This window comes from Eurosta solidaginis, chromosome 5, assembly GCF_040869045.1.
Source record: "Eurosta solidaginis isolate ZX-2024a chromosome 5, ASM4086904v1, whole genome shotgun sequence".
Taxonomy (NCBI): Eukaryota; Metazoa; Arthropoda; class Insecta; order Diptera; family Tephritidae; genus Eurosta; species Eurosta solidaginis.
The window spans coordinates 212,070,900-212,088,150 of NC_090323.1; the positions used below are offsets into that span (position 1 = coordinate 212,070,900).

The following is a 17,251-nucleotide window of genomic DNA, read 5'->3' on the forward strand; positions in this document are numbered from 1 at the left end:
ACGTAAGCATTTGGTGAAATTTGAAGCTTATAGCTGTTAAAATGAGGCCGAAATCGCAAAAAAATATATATATACTATATATAGATACTATATATACCATCGTATATATATTATATATATCACCGATCTCTATGATTTTTTGACACAACAATACATACTATATACGTAAGCAATCGGTGAAATTTGAAGCTTATAGCTGTTAAAATGGGGTAGAAATTGCGAAAAGTTTCTTATCTGAACAATCGGTTGTATGAGATATATACTATATATACAACCGATCTCTATGATTTTTTCAGACAACAATATATGCTATATACGTAAGCAATCGGTGAAATTTGAAGCTTGTAGCTGTTAAAATGGGGTAGAAATTGCGAAAAGTTTCTTATCTGAACAATCGGTTGTATGAGATATATACTATATATACAACCGATCTCTATGATTTTTTCAGACAACAATATGTGCTATATACGTAAGCAATCGGTGAAATTTGAAGCTTATAGCTGTTAAAATGGGGTAGAAATTGCGAAAAGTTTCTTATCTGAACAATCGGTTGTATGAGATATATACTATATATACAACCGATCTCTATGATTTTTTCAGACAACAATATATGCTATAGACGTAATTATTCTGTGAAAATTGAAGCTTCTAGCTGTTAAAATGGGGCTAAAATTTGCGAAAATATATATTTATATATATACTATATATATATACTATATATACCACCATATATATACTATATATACCACCGATCTTTATGATTTTTTCAGACAACAATATATGCTATATACGTAAGCATTCGTTGAAATTTGAAGCTTCTAGCTCTTAAAATAGGGCAGTAATTACGAAAAGTTCCTTATCTGAACAATCGGTTGTGGGGGATATATACTATATATACGACCGATCTCATCAATTTTTTCAGGCAACAATACGTGCAATATACGAAAGTATATGGTGAAGTTTGAAGCTTCAATCTGTTAAATTGGGTAAGATATTACAAAAATCCTCTTTTTCTGAAAAATCGGTTGTATGGAGGATATATGCTATAGTGGTCCGATCCGGTCGGTTCCGACAAATGTCTAATCGGACACCCAAATACACCCGCTCACCAAATTTTATCAAGATATCTCAAAAATTGAGGGACTAGTTTGCATACAAACAGACAGACGGACAGACGGACATGGCTAAATCAACTCAGCTCTTCAACCTGATTATTTCGGTATACTTAATGGTGGGTCTATCTATTTTCCTTTAAGGACTTACAATTTTCGGTTTCGTGACGAAATTAATATACCATTTCATTTTCATGAAAGGTATAAAAATTAAAAATATATGTGCAAAGAATTCGCAACGGTTTTTTCTTTCGACAATTAGAGAATACTTGTGACTATAACATAAGTAAAATTTAGCCCGGATGTCCGCGGAATGTTAAATATATTGAAAATATTCTAATTGCGAAAGAATTACTATTAAAAAATTTTACTTACCTTCGAGCTTAGAATCCATCAAAAAAATTATATAAAAGCGTTCACTTAAAAGAAATATGAAGCTTAATATTCAACAAGAATTTTGCAAATTAATCAATGCATTTTACGGCCACTCCTGCCTTCTTACTTCAATTACTCCATATATATGTGCAAAAATATAAAAAAAAGCAAAAATCCCGTTATTTTGTTTGTTTTCTTTCATTTCTCTTTACACTTTTCTTGGAATAAGAACTTTGTTTTATTCTACACGAAACACTGTGCGCTGTCCGCCAATGCAGAACGATGGTCCGTGTAAAAAAAAAAGGACTATGGATTGGGCCTTGATTTTTGATACGTATTGCGTAGATGATGTTCTCTCGTCATAAGAATATATCCCTTGGTATTTCTGAGCGCGGTGTTTTGACAGGCCTGCAGCTTCTCCAAATTTGCTTTTGAAAAGCTCGGCGACCACACGTAGCACACAAACGCCTGGCGAATTGCTTTATAAGTCGCTATCAGCGTTTCTTCGTGTTCGCCCTAAGTGGTGGCAGTAAGAAGGGACTTGGGGATTATGTAAGTCTCTGAACTTAAAGCACAATTGCGGCTGCATGATCATGGAAATGTTGGTCATTATCGAAAGTCAGTACCAGTTGTATGGAATATTAATTTTAAAATGTGTCATGAAACATTAAGCTTATTTGAGAGATAACGTTGTAGAAAAATCGGATAGGACATATAAAAAAGGAATTATTTAGGCAGCTCACATAAGTACTATTCGTTCCCACGACAGTGAGGGTCCTAGAGTAATAGCATCGTAGCGTACAGGATTTATATCCGGATAAGGACTGTCATTCTGGCAGCACTCCCCAAAAATTTAAGGAGTGTTATTGTCGTTAAAAAAATAAAAAATTTGTGCTGTTTGTTGTGAAGGCTCGCCATCATATTCGTAAAAAATAAAACTATTATTATGGCACAGCTTAAGTATCACGCAAGTTTCAGCTAAGTTGTCCCGGACTCGTAAGTGATATTGTTTTCGCTTATCCGCATTCAAGAGACTAAACTCACAGCAAGATCTGCTCTGCAGACGTGTTCTGGGTATAATGTCCACAGAAAAGATCGCGAGAGCGGAAATGGAGGCGGCCACTCTGTGTAATATCATATTTGATCCCGACATCGGCCGCAGGGACAGTGTCTTAGAACGTCAAGGCTTATCTGTCCGGTCAGGCGATGCAAACCTAGAAATCATCAACATCTACATTCCTCCTGCCACCTGTTGCCACTTGCGGGCGGACAGTATGGGTGAGATGTTGGCAGATCAAATAGAAGAAACGACGTTCTGCACAATAAACGGAGACGCTCCCACACGTAGGAAGCTGTCACAGCTCGCCGGATATTTCAATCGTAAGCGCAGAACTCGTAAACTGCGTCAACTGGCAGCCGATGGTAACATTGGCATCCGACCACCTGCCTATATTCATTTCGCTCGAGCGTACCGCCGACTTCATTTTCGCAGAAACACGCACTTTCATAAACTTTAAAAAAGGAAAGCGGGACGATTACAAATCCTTTACAGACAACCGCTTTGCTGCCCTCCCTATCCCGACTGATGCCCGCCAAGGGGAGCGTGCTTTCCGCAAGGTCATTGAATCCGCCTCGTCTCGTTTCATTCCCGCCTGTAGAATTCCCGAAATTCGGCCCCACTTCTCGGCGGAGGCCGCAAGTTTAGCGAGAGAACGTGACCTTATAAGACAGCTCGATCCCGGCGACCCCCAAATAAGGGATATAAACCAATGCATCAGATTGCTAGTGGATGAACACAAGCGGGCGAAATGGGAGGAGCACCTAAGCGGTTGTAACCTCTCTGCCGGTGTGGGTAATCTTTGGTCCAGCGTAAAGTCCCGTCTAGGCACAATAACAAAGTTTCCATCGCCTTTGGCGATAAAGTGCTGTCAGATGCGAAAAAATGCGCGAACGCTTTCTGCCGACAATGCATTATATATTCTACGGTCGACAAAGATAGACGGAGGGCCAACAGACACGCACATAAACATAAATTCAGCGCGTCACCAATTACCATCACCGCCAAAGAGGTTGAGGATGCCATCGGTCATGCAAAACCATCCAAAGCAGTGGGCCCAGACGGCGTAGCCATGCCGATGTGTAAATGCCTAGGAGAAGAGGGTTTCAAATATTTAGCACATGTCTTCAACCTGTCTCTTTCCACGTTTGTCATTCCCGAAAAATGGAATATGGCCAAGGTGGTCCCGCTACTAAAGCCTGGGAAACCAGCTAACATAGGAGAGTCATATCGCCCGATATCTCTCCTATCGCCAGTAGCCAAGACGCTTGAAGCCATTTTGCTCCCTCACTTCAAAGCAAATTTTCAGCTAGCCTGTCATCAGCATGGCTTCAGAAAACTCCATAGCACCACCACCACGCTAAATGCCATCAGCACCCAGATAAATTGCGGTTTAAATCAAAACCCCCACAATAGAACAGTACTCGTTGCGCTAGACCTATCAAAAGCTTTTGATACGGTCAACCATGGCACGCTACTGCAAGACCTGGAAGGATCTACCCTTTCCCCATGTCTTAAAAGGTGGACCCCAAATTATCTGCGTGGTCGGCAGGAATCGGTGCAATTTAGAAACGAAACATCAAAACCAAGAAGAATTAAACAACGGGTGCCGCAGGGTGGTGTCCTATCCCCACTTTTGTTTATTTTCTACATATCTAAGCTACCATCGGCACCAGAAAGAGTTACTATCGTTTCCTACGCCGATGACTCCACAATAATGGCCACAGGCCCACGCCCATAGATCGATGAGCGTTGCAACAGAATAAACGGCTACCTCCCTGATCTCTCCAGTTTTTTCGCCTCGCGAAACCTGGTATTATCACCGACTAAATCCTCCGCGACCTTATTTACAACATGTACATCCCAAATGTCGACCATTTTGAACATCCACGTCGATGGCACTACGCTACGGACTGTCCTACACCCCAAAATCTTGGGTGTGACGTTTGATCAGGATCTACATTTTGGTGAGCATGCAGCCGCAGTTGTACCGAAAATACATAGCCGTAATAAAATCCTCAAATCCCTTGCTGGCAGTACTTGGGGAAAAGACAAATCAACGCTCATTACCACATACAAAACAATTGGCCAGCCGATTGCATGATACGCGTCCCCTATATGGTCGCCAAGCCTAAAAATTACCCACTGGAAGAAGCTACAGGCCTGCTAAAACACTGCTCTCAGAACCGCCACGGGCTGTCTTCTTATGTCCCCAGAACACCATCTACATAATGAGGCGAGAATACTCCCCATCAGGGAGAGAAATGAGATGCTAACCAAACAGTTACTGTTGAATACCCAGAAACCTGGGCATCCCAACAGACATCTGATTGATGAGCCAACACCGCCTAGGGGCTTAGGTAGTCATCTCCGTAAGCATTTTGAGAAAATACGGCACCTGAGAACTCAGCCGTATGAAGCAAACAAATACAAGTAGGTCCTTGGTAAACTCCACCAACAGGAGTCGGATCTCTATGCCAGGAATTGCCCGGTGAATCCAGTACTCAAATAACAGTGCCCAAAAATTGCGGAAGAGGAACGCATACTCCCCAGGGAAACGCGAGTCACTCTAGCTCAACTTCGTTCTGGATACTGTAACAGCTTAAACTCTTACCTATCCAGAATCAACCCCGACCTACAAAATGTATGCCCCGCTTGCAATGTGTCCGCACATGACTCCAACCATCTCTTTAATTGTAATGTGGAACCAACGCCTCTAGCACCCCTTTCATTATGGTCCACCCCTGTTGAAACAGGAAGTTTCCTTGGACTCCCGTTAGAAGATATTGATGACAATTTGCGATCGGTCGCAGCTATCACGTGGGAGCTACAACAACAACATCACGGTTAGTATAAAACGATCCGGGCCCTGGATAACTTTACCTTGCTTATTTATGCCAACTATGTGACAGAGGTTCGATACACTTAAATCAAAACAAACGATGCTCACGAAATTCTGGAGTGTACTTTGGCCGCTTCACAATAACAACAAACCGTGTCAGTTCTAAAAGCATTGTACTACAAGGCATGTAGCTGTCGTCTGTGGTGCAAAATTTAATAACGACTAACGAAAATTCTTACGACGAGCAAAATTTTGCCAAACCACAGTTTAATTACAAACGTTTTAAATATTTGAATTCATTAACATTAAAAAATAAAAAGATGATAAAAAAATTTTAAGGACAACCTTTATATAAATGGACCAAAAACTTTAACAATAGCTCTTGTAAAAGAATTTTTGGATTTAAAACTATAAAGGTGGAGCGCAATCTTTCAATTTAAGGCAAACCATGTACTTGGGATTAACTAATTGATTATTTAAAATTTAAACACGCGCTCTACTTTTATAATTTTAAACCCCGAAATTCTTTTACAAGAAATTTTGTTAAAGTTTTTTAGTCAAAATTCAACAAGACTATGTCTGTATTAAAGGAAAAATTGCCTTCTATTTTTTGGTCCATTTATATAAAGGTAGTCCTTAAAATTTTTTTATCATCTTTTTATTTTCAATTTTTTATTACTGCCTACAAAAAGGCAATTGCAACTTTCATTAGTAATTTAAGTAATTCCTAAGTGAAAATTCTTATCTTTATTTGTTTGGTCAAAATAGCAAGATTTAAGAGAATTAGTGGAATTTTTGCTAACAATACTGGCGAAAACAGAATTCCACCTCGCATCATAACAAGAGAATTCCACCTCGTTTGTCAGCTACTTAATTTGCACAGCTGAAAATTGTGGTGAAAGTCGCGTTCCCCTAAAAGTATGCAAGGACGTGCATTGAGATGGGCCTTCAACGAGGTGGAATTCTACATCGCCTACAACACTCAGGAGGCTAGCAATGAAGGTATGGCCTAAACTTCTAAATAGTTCGATTTGTGAGTTACGTAGCTCAAATTTTTTGATCAAACATTGCGCTGTCACCGAGTTTTAAAATATACTTCAGGTTTCAAGTCCCTAGATATCCGGGAAGTTAGTTAAAAACCGATTGCAAGATTCCCAACTTAAAACTAGTTTTCTCAATATTCGATTCCTAATTTCAAGTCTCCTAATTTCAAGGCCCAAGTTTCAAGTCTCTAACTCACCGACAAGTTACTCAAAAATCGATCGCAAGATTCCCCTCGTTTCTCAGGGATTTGTAGTTATCTCGATTAGCACGCAACCTAGCGGAACTTAGTTTTCTATAAATTGTATTGTCACCGGGTCTCGAACTACGTGCTAAGTTGCAAGTCTCTAGGTTACCGGGAAGTTAGTTAAAAATGGATTGAAAGATTCCCAAATTAAAATCAATTTCCCTAATATTTCAATTCATGCGCCACCTAGCAGAATTTTTTTGATAAAATATTGCATTGTCACCGAGTTCTGACTTACGGCTCAAGTCTCATATCTCCAGCTCACCGGGTGTTACTGAAAAATTGATTGCAAGATTCCCCTTGTTTTTCAAGGATTTGTAGTTATCTCACTTAGCGTGCCACCTAGCGGAAGTTTGTTTTCTGTAAATTGTATTGTCGCCAAGCCTCGAACTGTGTGCCAAGTTTGAAGTCTCTACGTCACCGGGAAGTTAGTTAAAAATGGATTGAAAAATTCCCAAATCAAAATTAATTTTCTTAATATCTCAATTCATGCGCCACCCAGCGAAATTTTTTTTACCAAATATTGCATTGTCACCGGGTTCTGACTCACTGCCCAAGTTTCAAGTCTCTAGCTCACCGGGATTTTCAGGGATTTTCGTTTATCTCGATTCGTCTGCCACCTGGCGGCATTTTGTTTTCCACGAATTGTAGTGCCATCGACTCGCAAACTATGTGCTAAGTTTCAAGTCTCTGGATCACCGAGAAGTTAGTTAAAAGTCGATCGCAAAATTTCCATTTTAAAATAAATATCTCGATCCGTGCGCCACCTATCGGATTTTTTTCACTTGCATTGTAATGTCCTCCAGATCTGAACTATGTTCTAAGTATCAAGTGTCAAGCTCAACGGGAAGTTACCGAAAAAGACTTTTCCGTGGGTCAAAAATTCGTATGGAAATGAGGGGACAAATATGAAAGGGACTTAATATAAATGTAGTAAAATAAGCCCAATTTTTCGGGTTATTATGTACCTCTGTATTACAAAAATGTTCTTATATCTTACCAAACGATATCGTTGTATTCATTAATTTCATTTATTTCTTTTTGCGAAGCGTCGAACAATAGCTCTGGTTGTTGTATGATTTTTATTGATGAACACTCTCGTATCTATCCAAATTGGCAAAAATATTTGAAAAATAATGTACTTCCAAGTGGCACCATGGTAGCACCAACAAATGGAGTCTACACTTTAAACGAGAATGACGAGGTAATTGTGATGCGTAAATATTTTTATGTTTTTTTTACGTCTCAATGCTAACTCCGCCACCTTTCTCAAACACAGACCAATCTTCAAATATGTGCCACACCAAACACAAAGTCATTGAAAAATTTTGAAACTGCAATTGGTGTGGGTGGACTAATTTCTGGTACTGCACCACTTGCCCTCTCCATGGTTATGCCCATTGCGGCACCCGTTATGTTAACGGCAACATTGGTATCATTGGCAACAAGCGCGTATGCAACAGTACGATCTGCTACACATTTAAAAGATCGCTATAAACATGGGCAAACGACATCACTAGCTGATCGTGAAGCTAGAGGAAAATGGTTAGGTGTAGCAGGTGGAGTCGCGGGTATGGGTGCAGCAGGTGCTACGAAGGCGTTAACATATGCGAGCTCGGCTGGTAAAGGAGTGCCTTTAGTGAGTGAAAAAAATTTTAAACAAAAAAAAACACATTTCGTAGCCTAAGTGGAACATTGCCATTATCTCGGCTATTAGTTTGAAAATGCCCTATATCAGAAATCGGTTTGATGAAGAAGAAAGCCATAATTAAAGCCGAATTACAAAATGGTGACATAGTCAATAAAACTATAAAAATTGATGCAGTCAGTCCAGAAGCTGAAACTTTCATACGCCTTTATATTAGCATTGTGAAGGTGGCTTTTCGACGAATAGCTCATTTCCTATACTTGCTCGATTTGCGCTAAATAAATAAATAAATAAAGAATAGCTCATTTCCTATACTTGCTCGATTTGCGTTCAGTTCAATTTGGGCCCGTGATCGTATAACACCATACGGGCCCAGAATTGTTGTTTATGAACTAAAAACGCAAATCATTGATATAAAAAATATACTAATACTAAATTTAAAAATTTATTGAAGGCAGCATTTTCGTTTTTATACTCAGCTGAGCAGAGCTCACAGAGTATATTTGTTCGCATAACGGTACCCTGTAACGGCATAAACTAATCGAGGTAGATATAGACGACTTTTATATATCAAACTGATTTGGGCAAAAAAAGCCATGTCCGTCTGTATGTCCGTAAACACGATAACTTGAGTAAATTTTGAGGTATCCTAATGAAATTTCGTATGTAGGTTCCTGGGCACTCATCTCAGGTCGCTATTTAAAATGAACGAAATCGGACTATAACCATGCCCACTTTTTCGATATCGAAAATTTCGAAAAACCGAAAAAGTGCGATAATTCATTACCAAAGACGGATAAAGCGATGAAACTTGGTAAGAGGGTTCACCTTATGACGCAGAATAGAAAATTTGCAAAATTTGGGATAATGGGTGTGGCATTGTCTACTTTTAAAAGAAGGTAATTTAAAAGTTTTGCAAGCTGTAATTTGGCAGTCGTTGAAGATATCGTGATGAAATTTGGCAGGAACGGTACTCCTATTACTATATATGTTCCAAATAAGAATTAGCAAAATCGGACACGCCCACTCTTTAAAATAAATTTTTTTTTTTTAAGTCAAATTTTAACAAAAATTTAATATCTTTACAGTATATAAGTAAATTATGTAAACATTCAACTCCAGTAATGATATGGTGCAACAAAATACAAAAATAAAAGACAACTGCAAAATGGGCGTGGCTCCGCCCTTTTTCATTTAGTTTGTCTAGGATACTTTTAACGCCATAAATCGAACAAAAATTGACGAATCCTTGTGAAATAGGATAGCTTCTATACCGAACACTGTTTTCTGTGAAAATGAGCGAAATCGGCTGAAACCACGCCCAGTTTTTATACACAGTCGACCGTCTTTCGCTCGGCCGTTAACTTGACCAAGAATCGATATATCTTTACTAAACTTAGTTCACGTACTTATCTGAACTCACTTTATCTTGGTATGGTATAAAGGGATGAAAAATGGTGGTTGGATTGGTTTTTTGACGCAAAATATAACTTTAGAAAAAACTTTGTAAAATGGGTGAGACACCTACCATATTAAGTAGAAGAAAATGAAAAAGTTCTGCAGGGCGAAATCAAAAGCCCTTGGAATCATGGCAGGAATACTGTTCGTGGTATTACACATATAAATAAATTAGCGATACCCGACAGCTGATGTTCTGGGTCACCCTGGTCCACATTTTGGTCGATATATCGAAAACGCCTTCACATATACAACTAAGGGCCACTCCCTTTTGAAACACTCATTAATACCTTTAATTTGATACCCATATCATACAAACACATTCTAGAGTCACGCCCGAGGCAAAGTTTTAACGACTACTACCGCTTTCCGCGCTGTAACTCTGGAATGGTTGAGCCTACGAAAAAAATACTTTAGGCTGAACAGGTGAAGATGTCTTTGATGAACAGCTTCGTACTGAGCGCAGAACGGGATTAAGCCATAGGATGCGAAATATTTGTGAAACACTTCAGCTTTGGTACCTCTGTACTCGAATAACTCAAGCCGTACATCCCAAAATAAAGGCGTATGCAAGTTTTCAGTTTCTTATATAAAATTTCGAGGTGAAATCGCTATAATACTGGGTTAAAGTAGTATTTTTTTGAAAAAAAAAAAAACAAAAAAAAACCGAAGCAGGGCGGTGATATTCCACTCAGCAGTCAGTATGACTACATTTCCTAGGTCTACCTAACCTGAGACTAACAACTTTACAAAGTTTGCTTGATGCTCTCTTTTTTATTCACCAGGCAGCAAAAGTTGCAGTAGGCGGAATAAATGTATCCTCTCTAGTACTGTCTGGTAGTGATATAGTAAATACTATTTATGAGTTATATTTGGTAAGTATATATAATGTATATTCTTTTATTCAACTTTTTTAGATAAATGACTATAGTATTGTAATGAATTTAGGGTAATTCCGCTTATTCCAAACCTTCTGCTAACGTTCGAATCGCTAAACTGTTGAATAACTAACTCCAATATTCAATAATGCAAAATGGTCTTTATTAGACTAATTTGACTTTGTACTTCACAATAACACTTTCACAACCAATAGCGTGCTTAAATGAAAACTGATTAGTCATGCCTCAGCTTGCGCTGCTTTTATACTCTCGGTTTCCTCGTTCACCCATTTCTCCTAAGGTCTAGTAATTTCGTGAACTTCATGCTTAGTTACCAGCCATGTATATTTGTAGTTTGTATGCAAATGCGTGCGTATACATATGTGCATCTTGTGAGTATCTCCGTGCTGCCTTGTATATATGTGTGTACATGACGATTGATTTGTTTACGTGCATACGAGTGGCTGCTTAGTATCGGCTTAATGATGATAATATTCGTCACAGTGTATAAGAGTGTACATATGATTAACCTTAAGACTTAAAGCAAATAGGGAAATTGAACCGTTAACGATACAACCTTGGATCAGCTTGTGGATTAATATACACATAAAAAGCTATCATCTGCAAAAACAAAATTGATTCTATCTTGCTTGGTTCAATAGATATGGACACTTATCCCTTTTAGTCGGTTAACCCCACCCAGTATGACGTAGAAATTGAACCGTTAGCGATAGAACCTTGGATCATGTTGTGGATTAATATACACATAAAAACCTACCATCTGCAAAAATAAATTCGATTCTATCTTGCTTGGTTCAATAGATATGTATACTTATCCCTTTTAGTCGGTTAACCCCACCCACTATAACGTAGAAATTGAACCGTTAACGATAGAAGCTTAGATCAGCTTGTAGATTAATATACACATAAAAACCTACCATCTGCAAAAATCGATTATATATACTTGTCCTTAAACAGCGTTGTGGTGGAATGTATTAGAGCTGCTGTTATTGCAGCAATGTTACTTTTTATAACATATCATCACAATATCTGCCAAATTTTAGCAACAGTGACAGGCATATGCATTTTTTCTGAGCAGGTTTTTTTTAAATTATTTGGATGTTGCTTTGCCCGGGTCTGTGCGAAAAAGTGGCGAACTAGGGCAACATATCGTTGACCGCAACTGAGAAAATACTGGTTTGCTACTGAGATTGCCGCGGAGTCGCACACCAGGGCAAAGCATCAAGTAACTCAATTATCTTGAACTGATAATGGATGAGAGACTGTTTTAATTCACATTTGGGGTGTTCGAATGAAAACATGTTGACGAATGGTTACGATGGCTCGTGGCTTCATGCGTGTCCTGAGTATGCAAAGTTTGATAATTGTGTGTTTGCCAGTGTATCGCACTGTGTCGGCGAATGTGATACGAGTTGCGCTGGATGTACCCCGTCCCTGCAGTTTTCTACAGGCTATAAAGGCTACTTCACAATACTAAAAGATGAAGACGGGTTTAGAGTTGCAAAACGATCGATAGTGCCATCATAGATAATTAAAAAATAAAAAACAACAACAATCTCGCGAATGCAGGAAACAGAACACATGAAGACATGTCGCACAATGAAATTTTGCAACGGTTATTATTACTATATATAAGCATGCTTGTTCAATTTATAAAAGCTGAAATATAAATGTTTAATAAATTAATATAAAAAAATGTAAGGCGCTAGAACCTCCGAAGATATTCTAGGCCGACCATATCTTCCAATTTGCGTCGTGCCCCTTTTAATTTTTCCTACAAATTGGAGTGACGGGACTTGTTTTATGCCGACTCCGTGCGGCATCTGCATGGGAGATGAGTTTTCACTCAGAGTTTTTCATGGCAAAGATATACTCGGAGTGCTTGCCAAACATTGTCGAGGGGCGACCCCGCTTAGAAAAATTGTATTCTAATTGAGAAACGTTGTTTTCAAAAATTTTGATGTTGTTTTGCCCGGGGCGTGAACCCAGGATCTCGTTGTGGTAGGCGAAGCACGCTACCATCACACCACGGCGGCCGCCGCAAGAAAAATATAACTCCTTCTTTAACGTCACCGTGGTTTACACACATATCCCGGCCACATGAAGGTTAATTCGACTATCCAAATGGTTTAGGTTGTTTATTGCAAAAAGGAAAAAACATGAATAATAAATATTCGTTAATCACCCATTCTGAAGATATATGTATGTAAAGTTATGCAATTAATAACGTTTATTATTCAATTCAAAGTTGAGTATTCAAAAATAAGTACAATTAAAGTTATGGTTTAAAGTGGATTACAATTAAAGTAGGTTGGTACAGCGAATAATTATAGTAACGACGGCTGCTTTGGTCGACGGCTGATTACGACCCACTTGTCCGCTCGCTATTAGATTTTCTCCGAGCTGATTTACTCAGGCTGTGCGCTCGTTATTCGCCTTGAGTGTTTTACATTTGCGCTGCCATATGTGTTGGTATATGCGTGCTGTCACAGTGCCTCCTCACCCGACTTACATTCGGCCACCCTGATTAGTCATCTGCCTCAGATGACAAAAGCTCTTCGTTGTTGACTGTATACTTCCAAAGTTTCATATTATCGCAACTCGTGGACGTATTACATGGCCCCTCTACATCTGCCGCCTTTCTAACGTTGAACCGGCCATTTCGTTTAACTTGTGTGATTTCGTACGGGCCGAGATATTCGCTAGCCAGCTTTCGTCCGGCTACAAACTGCGTGCGTCGTATTGCTACTAAATCGCCGATCTTGTACCCGTATTCCTTCTTTCGTTTGCTATCAAACTGCTTTTTGTATTGATTCTGAGCGCGCTCGATTTCGTGCCTCGCCTCTTGCCGCAAATTGTGCCGCCCTTCGTCGTATGCATCATATAGCTCCTGCTCGAGTAAAAGTTGTATCTGATCACTGCATGTGTGGTTCATTTTGACACCAAACATAAGTTCAAACGGCGGCCGCTTTGTAGACGCATGAGTATGTGAATTAATAGCTTGCTGTACTTTTGGAACTAACTTGAACCATTTTGCAGGTTCTTCTGCCGAGAGCTTTGCAATAATCGACATAACCGTTCGATTCACTCTTTCGATCTGTCCGTTTCCACGTGGGACCCCGGTAGTGCTCCAGATGTGATCAATACCCCTCTCCTTTACGTGCTCGGAAAACATATGTGCCGTGAACGCGGCACCTCTATCGGTAACTATGCGTGCGGGGTTTCCAAAAACCGCAGACCATGACTCCAGCTTCTGAACCGCTTCTTCGCAACCTGTGCTCTTTGTGGGGTACAGCCACACAAATTTGGTAAACGCGTCGACGATTGCCAAGATATATTTATACTGCTTTGAGGTAGCGTCCATTGGTCCCAGATGGTCAATATGCAACGTATGCAATGGTTGGTCACCTTTATCAATTGCGTGCAGATAACCCTCTTTTTTACCCAACTTCTTATTATAAATGATACATTTCACACAATTGTTGATTACCTGCGTAACTTTTTGTTCCAGGTGTGGTATCCAATAATTTTGTTGTATAGCATGCATAGTTTTTTGCACCGCAAAGTGACCAACATTATGAGCATCGACAATAATTTCTTTTTCCATCTGCTTTGGAACCACCAAAAGATCGTTACCCTCAATATTTTTATATAACAGCCCACCTTTTATTTTAAAAGCTCCGTATGGTCGGCTATCCAGTAGATCTGCGATTGCTTTAGTCATTGTATCCTCTTGCTGTGCTTTTTTAATACGAGCCGCCAACTCCGACGCTACTATCATAACCTGCTGTGGGTATCGACTGAGGCAATCAACGTGCTTTAACCTTTCGCCTGCTCGATGTTCTACACTAAAGTCGAAGTCTTGCAAATAAACCACCCACGAGGCAACTTCTCGGGGTACATCCTTTTTACTTAACGTTTGTTTGAACGCCGCGCAATCAGTCACTAGCTTAAAATGAATACCCAATAGGTAGTGACGAAACTTTTTAAAAGCGAGGTATACCGCCTTCGCTTCCAAAACATAATGTAATGCAATAGTGTTGCACCGAAACCATCCTTCGACGCATCTGTATGTACCTCAGTCTTTGCATTTCTGTTGTACAACCTTAGTACTGGCTCTTTAGTCAAACAATTTTTCAGCGTTTGTACAGCTTCGACTTCAGCTGGACCGATAGCAAACACAGAGTCTTTACGTAGTAGATTTGTTAATGGTCTGGCGATGTGTGAGTATCCTTTAATGAACTTTCGAAAAAATCCCGTTAGGCCTAAAAACGACTGCACGGCCTTAACATTTTTTGGGATTTCAAACTTATTAACCGCATCCGTTTTCTCTTTGCCTGGCCACACGCATCCATCTTTAACCAAGTGACCCAGGAAACTTACAGATGCCTGCATAAAATGGCATTTTGGCCATTTGATTTTCAAACCGTGTTCTGCTGCCGTTGCAAAAACCAGCTTTGTCTTACGAAGACAATCATCAGCTGTTTCTGCGTGAATGATAATATCGTCCATATATAAGTCTAATACGTTATTATTTATTAGATTCTGGAAGACGTAGTTAACGAAACGTATAAAAACGGCGGGAGAGTTGCAGAAGCCAAACGGAGCCCTATTAAATTCGTAAAGCCCCCTTGTTGTTGTGAAAGCGGTGTATTTTTTGCTACTCTCTTCAATGGGGACGTGGAAAAACCCATTTTCCAAATCCAAAACCGTAAAAAATTTCGACTTCTGCAACTTTTCGAGTACGTCCTCAATTATAGGGACCGGAAAACAATCTTTTAGTACAGCCGAGTTAAGTTTTCGAAAATCCACACAAATGCGGCACGTACCGTCCTTTTTCTTCACGATAACCATGCGGCTGGCGAAGTTGGACGTAGACTGTCTTATGATTCCAGCTCTAAGCCACTCATCAATTTGCTTGTTGACTGCTTCAACTTCGTGGAATGGTATGCGACTTGGAGCGTGCCTGAACGGGACAACGTTACCATCCGGAATGATCTTCAATACAACTGGACATTCCTCAACATAATCGATTGGCTTGTAGTCGGCAATCAAGGAGCGAATTTCGGCTTCGTACTGCGGAGGAACATCAACATGAGAATTTGTGTCGGTTACATTATAAATACTTATCTGATTAAGATCCTCATAAGTTTCCCCCACGTTTAGTGGAGAAAACTTATATCCATCTGCCGTCGCCGCCAAGTTGAACTTCGAAATAAAATCGTAACCCAGTAGCGCATCATACATAACGTCTTTGTCAGATACTACAATGAATTTTTGCTGCGTCAGTAAGTCGTCAACACCTACTTCAGCAACGAAACACCCAATTGGTTTTGTAGATTTAGTACCGAGGCCGCGAAGCTGTTGCATATATGTTTGCAGCACACCTCCACCAACTTTTTCGAATGTACTTTTTTTCATAATAGTTATATCTGCGCCCGTGTCTACTAACCCGCTTACTTCGACGTTGTTAATCTTTATGTTTTTACAGCGTTTCGAATTATGAACCAGGTTTACAGCAGCAGCTACAGTTGGACAGTCTTTCGACATATGCCCACTTTTATTGCAACGAAAACACTTTGTTTCTGCTTGGCAATTTTTCCGCATATGATCCGTAGCGCCACAGTTAAAGCAATGTGTTTTCTTTTCGCTTGAAATGTGCGAACGCTTCTCGTTTACGTGTACTTGCCCTTTATGCTCTTTGTTGCTTTTTTCCCGCAAAACTATTTTCTCGTAAACTTCGTATTGATCTTGCAATTCCTTATATGACTTACAGCTCCAAAGGTTGTATTTAAATTCGTCTTTTAATTGCAGTCCACCAACTATATAACGAATCACCGACTGCGTGTCTATATTACTACGTGTAGTCAATTTCTTCATCTGCAGCACATATTCGTGGAAACTCTCATTCTTTTGTTTTTTCCGTTCTCGTAGCTCTGCGTGAACATCAGCACTACACATTTTTGACTTGTCAAATTCGTCTTCCAACATTGTGCGCATTGCACCATATTCGTAAACAGCTACCGATTCAAGAAAAAGTTTCGCAGTTTTCGTCATTTTCGCCCTTGCTTGCACGTACTTCTGTACATTGTTCAAACCGTATGCAGCTGCGTTTAATTCAAAGTTAGTAAACCAGTGTTTCACTGGCATATTTCCTCCATCAAATTCGGGTATAATTTTGCCAAAACTTTCTGCCGTAATTTTGGTTTCGGCCTGCTTTGTTTCGTCTGCTTGGATTTTCAATGTAAGCAATTGCACCAGCTGTTGTAGCAATTCATTATTCTTACATTCCACTGTTTTGTTTTGTTCTGCCATTGCCGCTGCTTCTGTTACTGCTTTCTGCTGCTCTGCTTCGGCCATGACTTTCTTGGAAGCTGTCTGAGCGTATTCTCTCCACCTCGTTGCCTGCTTTGTTGAGCGTGTGTTGTAACGCCGTCTCACTTCCTCTACCTGCTTTGTCTGCTTTTTGACTTTGGTGGTGTTTTTTGAATCGCCTGCGCTTTGGCGACTAGCACGAGTCATATGCGTTGAACGGAATTTTTTTTGACCGATCAACGACCCTTTTTTTTTTT

At 39.7% G+C, this 17,251-nt stretch overlaps 1 protein-coding gene and 1 long non-coding RNA gene across 2 annotated transcripts in view; one reads left to right on the forward strand and one right to left on the reverse strand.

Moving 5' to 3' along the window:
• The window catches only part of LOC137252408 (uncharacterized), a 100,810-nt gene that overhangs the window by 63,869 nt on the left and 19,690 nt on the right, over nucleotides 1-17,251 (reverse strand). The gene's annotated exons all lie outside the window — the stretch shown is intronic.
• LOC137252406 (uncharacterized) overlaps nucleotides 1-17,251 on the forward strand; it is a 46,114-nt gene that overhangs the window by 21,882 nt on the left and 6,981 nt on the right. Inside the window, exons 5-7 of the mRNA XM_067788047.1 lie at nucleotides 7,724-7,878; nucleotides 7,954-8,313; nucleotides 10,566-10,655. Of these exons, the coding sequence (XP_067644148.1) occupies nucleotides 7,724-7,878; nucleotides 7,954-8,313; nucleotides 10,566-10,655 (605 nt within the window). The remainder of the gene's footprint in view (nucleotides 1-7,723; nucleotides 7,879-7,953; nucleotides 8,314-10,565; nucleotides 10,656-17,251) is intronic.